Source organism: Microplitis demolitor, chromosome 7, assembly GCF_026212275.2.
Source record: "Microplitis demolitor isolate Queensland-Clemson2020A chromosome 7, iyMicDemo2.1a, whole genome shotgun sequence".
In the NCBI taxonomy this organism is placed as follows: Eukaryota; Metazoa; Arthropoda; class Insecta; order Hymenoptera; family Braconidae; genus Microplitis; species Microplitis demolitor.
The window spans coordinates 4,378,466-4,387,156 of NC_068551.1; the positions used below are offsets into that span (position 1 = coordinate 4,378,466).

Here is an 8,691-nt window from a genome sequence, read left to right on the forward strand (position 1 = left end):
ACTTGAAAATATTCATGATGGCGGATGCTGTTTGATTTTTAGGTTTTTTTTTTTTTAATTATTAATTACTATTTGGCATGTTAATGAGCTAGGCACTGTAAAAAATTTTGAGTTCGCGGTGTGGTGTGAATATTTGTAATAAAATAAATATGTCTTCACAATTTTGAATTACCAAGTTACTTTTTTTCATTAAGACTCAAGATTTTAAGCGCAAAAATTTTTTAATCTCGTTTTCATAATCGATTCCGTCAATTACCATGTACGTGTAACTAAAATAAGCTAATGCAATAACTGATTGATTTAAAATATATATTTTAAAATTTAATACCGGAAATGTCATTCGGTTATTCAATAACTGAAGAAGAGGTCAATGTAATTAGTGTAGTTCGATTGAATTGCTCGACGGTAAAAGCAATTTAATGATCAGTTTCATGTACATGTATAGATCTGTACGTAAAACATTTACTGCAGTATAGGGAGTAAGTTTAACTTCGGTTCTGTGCTCGGTTACTTCAATACTTTTCTGACTCTTCTGATGTCGGCACGTGCGAACGGAAATGTAAGGGCTGAAAATGTATATGTGTATAGAAACGGGAGGCAGTCATTTTGATCATTTGATGGAATTGCCTCTTGGATGGTAAGTATGAGAGAGTGAACCAGAGGAATGAGGAATCAAGAAGAAGAAGCAGAAGAAAAATAAGAATAAGAATATATAGTATACGCCATCAGGCATCAGCATGTCTCTCGGGTACGAGTGAACGTTGCGCCCTGTGGTTACTTCAATTAGGTGAAATCGTGCTCTCTACTCCTCTATCGATGCCGATGCAGTACTGCAGCACCATCAGAAGCACCAGCTTACAAGGGAGTAAATCCAAAGTGCACTAACTCTAGATGTATCCCAAGATCTGAGACTTCAGTCCATCAGTATTATCGTTATAGATGAGTTTAATGTCCTAGTAGTTGTAGTTGTAGTAGTAGCAGTATACTAGTAGTCTTGTACTCTATAGTAGATGGCGCACAAATTTACTGATACGTGATCCTACCCTTTATATTATCGCTAATCATCTCGAATCGATGACGATGATACACCCGGTTGTTACATGCCGATTCATAATATATACTACCAGGTCTTGATATTCAGATACATTGAAGTATAATATATGCTGGTCTACGGTGATCATGATTATGATGATGATAATGATGATAATGATAGACTGCTGGTACTATCATTGATGTGACCAACGTCCAGCCGTAAGAGCCTTTCGATCCTGCGATATTGAAATTTCATTTATCTCCGCAGCGGACTATTGAATTTATTCTTCCAATGCAATGCGATTGCTTCAACATTCATAAGCACTTATAGGAGATTAATAATCGTGACAGGATATGCGTAGATTAGCTTCTGCTTCTGGAACATGAGACTCGATCCGGTTGATTCGTTCATTTAGTCCCCAGCTGCTTTGTTGATATTTAGGTTATTATCCGAGAAAATTTATCGTAATGTTGCTCATCTAAAGTTTACGAAGCTCTTGAAAATATTTTTAAGATTATAGTGAATGCATTATACGTTAATTAAGAGCTTAAGATGACGGGCATGTGTTTTGAGGATGGATTGATATGAATAATCTTATAGAGGATCTGGTCGCTGATAGCGAGACATAGCGGACATATTTGATGTCTGTGGCATTGGATTGAAGCAAGGTCTGGGTGTAGATGATGCTATACTTAACTATATAATATTTTATATGATAAAGAATGAAATAAGAAGATGGCCGAAGGAAAGACTGAGAGAGAAGAAGCGTTAAATACTTGGAAAAGTACTAAAGGATCTAGGGTACTTGATGTGTCAGTGATTGTGAATTTATTCTGAGAGTTGGTGATGAAATAAGCCCGCGGTATTATGCTCTAAGATGTTATGAAGTTATGAGTTTTATAGTTACGATGAGTAGCAAAAAATATTTTAAATAAAAAAATTTTATAGAGGATAGAAGAGATAGTTCAGTCTGGGTTGTAGGATTAGTTTTTGTTTAGTTTCATTCGGAGAATTAAATAAGGCCGCGTTTATCTGAATTATTGATAAAATGTGGATTGCTGTTATACAGTTAAAGATTACTTTTTTTTTTTATTTCAGTTTAATGACTGCAGTGAGAACTTGAGGTATTCTTTGAACTGTATTCAATTGGGTCAGAGATATTGCAGAATATTTAGTAAATTTTTGATAGGCAACTGCAGTAATTGTTGAGTAGCATTTGAGATTTATTAGTCAAGAAAGAGTTTTGTGGTGTTTATTGGTTAATAGAATAATTTAATTGGCTAATGGGTAAACCAGTGACATCTGTCGGGAAGAAAATACACTAATGTAAAAGAATTTCTGTTTTAGATTGATATTTTTCTGTCGATTGTCTAGTTTCCTGCTAGAGTTATCATTTAGAGATAATGAAGACCGGCCTATGGTTCTGAATATTGGGCTCAATACTCAACCTATTTCGTTCGCAGTGACGTAAACTTGCAGCTGAAACTTGACGGCAACTTGTCGACAAGTTAAATGCAATAGTTGGGCGAGTAAGTTGCCAACAGTTTGAGGGAAACTTTCTTTGTCAAATTGCCTTCATATTGCGGCTGCAGATTTTTGACAACTTTCTCAAGTCAAATGTTACCTTCAACTTGACAGCGCATTGATCAAAACTATTTTTCCGTAACTTAGTTGCGGAGAAACTGTTGTTATCTGTGGTTGATCGCAATTGGAAATCTACGGCCCAAATTTGACGTCAAGTTGACTGCAAATACTTGATGTACAAGTATCCTGATAGTCAAGTTCTAATAGATAAAGTAATATATATATATATATATATATATCTGTATATCTATATATATATGATTACTTCACTTTTTCTTTCTATCGAAATTTATATCACATTGCTATTTATTACTTGTTATTGTAAGTTTTTTATTCTTTTTTATAGCAATAATTGATAAGGGGTTTTTTTCATGACCAATGTTACATTTTGAAACTTTGTCGATGTGTCAATTTAATTAAAAAAGTTAATCAAAGACTAACTCCAGTAACAGCATGAGTATGTGAAATAATAAATTAAAAATTAGATTTCACTGTATTAATTTTTTTTTTTTAATAATATTGTAGATTTCAGAAAATTTAAATTATTTCCCAATTATTATTCTGTTAAAATAATTGTAACAGCATGGATCTTATTGAATACTGCGTCGTTTGCATTAACGATGGCAAAGGTAATTATTATTAACAGTAAATTACTCTGTGATAGCTAATATTATATGAAATTCGATAATTATTGATTTTGTTAAAACTAAAAAACTTGTCAATAAATAATTATTTAAATTAGGTGGAAAAATTAATGACATTAGATGAACGCCAACAAATATTTAACGACCATAAGTGTGAAGGTAAATATGAAAATTATAGAATATACCATGGCCGAAAACGAAACTTGATTTAGACTTAGTCACGATTTAAGGCAACCAAGTCTAAACCAAGTTTTATTTTTGTCCCGGGATATATTAGAATAATCTAAAAAAGACATTTATTATGATGTTTTAGAAAAAAAATGTGATATCATTAATATAGAATGGCCACATCTACAAAAACGATCAATCGATTATAGAGTTTTGTTTTCATTGACTATTTTCGGTAAACGAATAGATTTAAATCTGACACCATCAAAAAATTCATTAGTGACATCTAACACTCCAGTTTATTATTTGGATACTGAGTATGACTTTTTGCGTCTTAAAGTCAAAACACATGTAAGTTATAAAATTTTTAGTTATTTTTTTTAATTTTCCCGAGAAAAATTAATGTAGATCTTTAGATCTGCAGTCTATACCCTTATGACAATCTTTTTCAAATCTTGAGCAAGTCTTCTCTTAAGTTCGATAGGTGCTAGTGTCTTTTTTTACATGTCTTTCTGCGGATACTTGTAACCAGATTTAAATTGCAAGCCTTACACAAGAAATTCGTACCAGATTATAACTCAATTCTGGAGAAAGACTATAGTTGAAAATAGTTGCGCATGGCTTTCTTAAGATCTGCGCAAGGCTGAAAATTGACCTTGAGTCTTGAGCAGATCTTGAGCAAGCCATGCGTAAGTACCTACTGTAAGTTACTGGTGTAAGAAATGCGTCAGACACTTTTTCATTGCACGTGTTAAAGATATCTTTAATATTCTTGCGTACGACATGAGCAAGACATACACAAATCTTGACATAGGTTTTTTGATACACAATCATGCGAAAGACACTTGCAGCTAGGGGCCTTGCTCAAGATAGTCCAAAATTTTTATTTTTAGTTCAAATAGTGTCTTTTCTATTAAAAATACAATTTTTTAAATTTGAGATGTCATTAGACCTGAATTATTTTTTAAAAATTGTTGTAACTACAAAATAGTATTAACTTGTATTTATATTAATAATTTAGGAGTTTATGAGAAAACAGTGGCAATTATATGAAGATGAAAATGCCCTTACGTCGATATACGTCAAGACTTATTCTGATGGATCAAAAAAAATAGAAGTAAAATAGTTTTTATTTATCTTCATAATATAAATCATTATTTTATTTACTTACTATATTTATTAATATATATTATCGTCAATTATTGATTATTTTTATTGCTTATTAGTTCGGTTACTTAGGAAATGAACATTTAACGATTGAATCGTTGCAACATAATTTTGATGACGCTAATAGAAACTATTATTTGGCTCGAGGTTCTGACGAAACCGACGGACCTATTAAAAGTAAGTTGACTGATTAAAATAGATATTATTGGTAAAGTAAAACTTAATTTCAGTGTTTGATAAAAATTCATCTCTCGAATATAAACACAAAAATCTTCAATGGATTCCTAATAAAGTATATCCAGAATTATTATTAATAATCGATTATGGAGTGTACGTTAAATACCATGAAAAACAAATATTATTCCCTTATTTATTAACATTTTGGAATATGGTTAATATGATATATCGATCGTTGAAAAATCCAAAGATTGAAATAAGTATCGCTGGTTTTATGATAGCTCAAGTAATTTATTTTTTTTTTCTGTTTGTTAAATTGTAAAAAATCAGAAGTGAATCCGGAGTGAATAAGGATTTTATTTCAATCCGAATTCCCTCCGCCACTCGGTATTCTGCAGTTTTTAACAAAAAGTCGCTTCGTATATGAAGTAAATAGGGATATTTTTTTTAAAGAAGTGACGGGGATTTTATTTTCCACCATACCTGTACCGGAAGTTTAAATTTCTACCCTGTTAAAAGGAAGAAAGTCGTTCTTTTCTTATATTAAAAGACTATATAAAACACTATAAAATTTTATTTTGTGGTATGGTGGATGTAAGAAATATGACAGTTTGATAATCCAGGTTAACAGACAATTAACAATTTTCGAATTTTTTTTTTTTAACAAATCAGTTACAAAAAAAAAAATAAAAACTAAAAATATGCACTTGGATAAAATTTAAAAAACTATAGGTGCAATTTTTCCAAATATTCTTTTTTCAAAATTTATCGTTTGAAAATAAATCCAAAAATTATTAGACGTTGGCTAACTTCTGTATCATGACAGTTTGTGACTCAATGGAGCTACATCTCGCGATTATATAAAAAAAGAGCCTGTAATTATCTTCAAAATAAAAGATCAAACCTTACTATGCATTAGTAATTTTTTTATATAATTAAGATTTTTCCGAAACTCCTTTTCGGAGTGAAATTCACTGTAAGAATTAAATAATTAAAAAATCATCGGCTCCCCATTTACTTCAGATTCACTCCGCAAACTTTTTATAGTGTGTAATTAATAAATTTAATCAAAATATGTTATTTGTATAATAATAAGGATTCAAAAGTTCTTCATCGTATGAATAGAGATAATTATCAATCCGAAGAAACACCTAGGCTTAATTACGAAGAAGTATCTCTCAATGTTTCTAAGTACTTGTATAGTAAACAAAATTTTTTTCCAAAAGCGAGTTATGATATATTTGTCATAATAACAACGTAAGTATATTCGTAAAAAAAGTTATTTTTCAAATTCTTAATCACCAAATATTTTTTCTACAAGTAAATAAATTTTTTAAGATTTAAAAATAAATTATTTTTTAGTAGACAAATGTTTAATCGTATAAATAATAATGAAATTCGTTTATTTATAGCAAAAAGTATGAGGAAAATAATCCGAATGATATAACTTTCGGTATAGCTGTAAATGGAGGAGCGTGTAAAGAAGATATGAAGAAGAAACAATTAGATCGATCTATAATATTCTGTGAAGAAAATCATATCGATGACATAAATGTAGCCACTCATGAACTAGCTCACTCGTATGTTACATCTTTTTGTTAATTATAGAATATTAATTCTTTAATAATAATTATGGTTGTCCATAAAATTCAGATTCGGTGTCCAACATGATGAGGACATAAGTAATCATTGTGTGATTCATAAATCAGTTTTATCGACAAATAGAGAAAAACTCAATACAAATTGGTCCAACTGTTCGATCAACGCTTTAATACAGAATTTAAGGTGAAGAAATGCCATTAAGTTCATATCATTTCTTAGCATACGGAAAAAAATTAAAATTTCACATGTATTATCAAAAATATTGTGTGTCTGTGTTTAAAACAGTCCGTGTTCAATTTTTTGTGTTGATTTTGTATTAAATTAACACATTTCACTGTGTTAATTTTGAATTTTAAATCGATCTACTATTCTACACCTGAAATATGTTACCTAGTACAAAAATAGATATCAATAACATTTATTAAGTGCCCTACTTTGCGTTGAAATGTTGACTTTAATTTAGTGTTCAAATTCAACACAGATAGTCTGTGTTAAAAAATAACACGAATTTTGTGTAAACCGTTTCAAAAACAATTATGTTGTTTATAACACAATATTTTTTACTGCGTATAGTAGCGTGACGCTTCGAATGAAAAACTTAAAAAATTACAGCTTCAAATAAAAACTTCAGGATTTTACTAAAATTTTATTAGACAACAGTACGTTTTAAACTATAAAACCTTCTGCTAAGAAATATATTCAATGTAATTATTATTTGAATCTGTAATTTTTACCGAATCTTATCAAATATTTCAAACTTTCAATTCTAAGCGCCTCGTTACTGTATGAAATTATAATATTTCTTCACGGAGAAAAATGTTGGCTGGAAGCCTACCAATTTTTATTATGTTATCGACCAAACTTGAAACAGGAAGTGAAGTATCCAAAAAAATATTATGCTCTTATAAAAAATTATTATACTGCAACACAATTATTATAATGTATGAAAGTAATTGTTTTGAAGCTTATTGATAAGTTTCTTGCGCGTAATAAGTATAATACTACAGCATAATTATTTTTTATATGAGCATAATAATTTTTTGGATGCTGCACTTCCTTTTTCAAGTTTAGTCGACACACGAAGAGAAAGGAACAGTAACCATTGCTGCGCAGAACAGTAATCCAGTCAATTGAATAAATATAACTATAGTAAAATATGCTCTTACTATACTTAATCTTTCGCCCAAACACGATCATTGACTAGATTATTGTTCTGCGCAGAAATGGTTACTGTTTTTTTTTCTCCGTGCAGTATAATAAAAATTGGTAGGTTTTGGAGTCAACATTTTTCTCCATATTGTTTTCTTTTTTGTGTGAGTAATCTTTGGATATGGAATCTACACGGAGAGAAATGTCAATTAAATATGCCTATGCAGCACAGTAATAATTACATTGCTCTATAGTTTGTGTATAAGAGCGGCAGGACACAAACTATAGAGTAATGTAAATATTACTGTGCTGCATAAGCATATTTACTTAACATTTTTCTCTGTGTAAAAATTCATATCGTGAAAATGAATTTGTTTATAATTTTAAATAAACAATATCAGTAATACACTAATTGATTCCAGGGATAGTAAGTATTCATGTTTATATAATAAACCAGATAATGAAAAATCATTACTCAATTATAAACCATTTGATAATGATACTCACAACTCAAATAGTAAATGGTTAGAATTTTATATGACGATAAATGATGGGGAGAGAGCATTCATAAATCGAAATGAATTTATACGTAATTCAGTAATTGTAATATATTATGCAAACAGAAAAACAATAGTCAAACAGATTGATGTATCTTATGAGAATTTATTTTCTGGAGCTAAAAAAATGTACCCTGACTATCGTCTTCAAAAAATGGAGCCTGATGATAGAAAAATAATTATTGACCTCTCGATCGTTAACTCAACTAAGAGTATTAATATATATCATAAAGATCAATATATATATGCTTATCAAGACATGGAGCCCGTTATGAATTCGAATATTAAATTATTACGTCAGAATCAAACTTTACCTGCTTTGTATATGACAGCAGGAGAAAATGATGAATTAATTTTTCATATTTCTAATTTTGATGTTAATAGATTAGTTGCAGTTTATTGGGAAAATAATAAATTAATCGTTACTCAACTTATTACAGAGGATGATGATATAAATCATAACAGAAATAATCTAATTGATCTTAATATGAAAAATGTTGTTTCTGATACTATGAAAGTATACATTCGTCCATTTCAAATGAATCCCGAAAAAAATCTCCGTATTTATTATAAAAAACAATCAATACATATTTCTCAAGAATATCCATGA

General features: G+C 29.8%; 1 protein-coding gene across 1 annotated transcript; it reads left to right on the plus strand.

Annotated features, from left to right (window-relative positions):
* Positions 1-3,008: 3,008 nt before the first annotated feature.
* Positions 3,009-8,691, plus strand: LOC103580480 (venom metalloproteinase 3-like). Its single transcript, XM_008562226.1, has 11 exons — positions 3,009-3,074; positions 3,143-3,246; positions 3,360-3,420; positions 3,575-3,780; positions 4,451-4,546; positions 4,656-4,773; positions 4,827-5,059; positions 5,870-6,030; positions 6,186-6,353; positions 6,427-6,558; positions 7,947-8,691. Exons 1-11 carry the CDS (start codon positions 3,071-3,073, stop codon positions 8,689-8,691), a joined length of 2,028 nt encoding a protein of 675 aa, XP_008560448.1. The 5' UTR covers positions 3,009-3,070.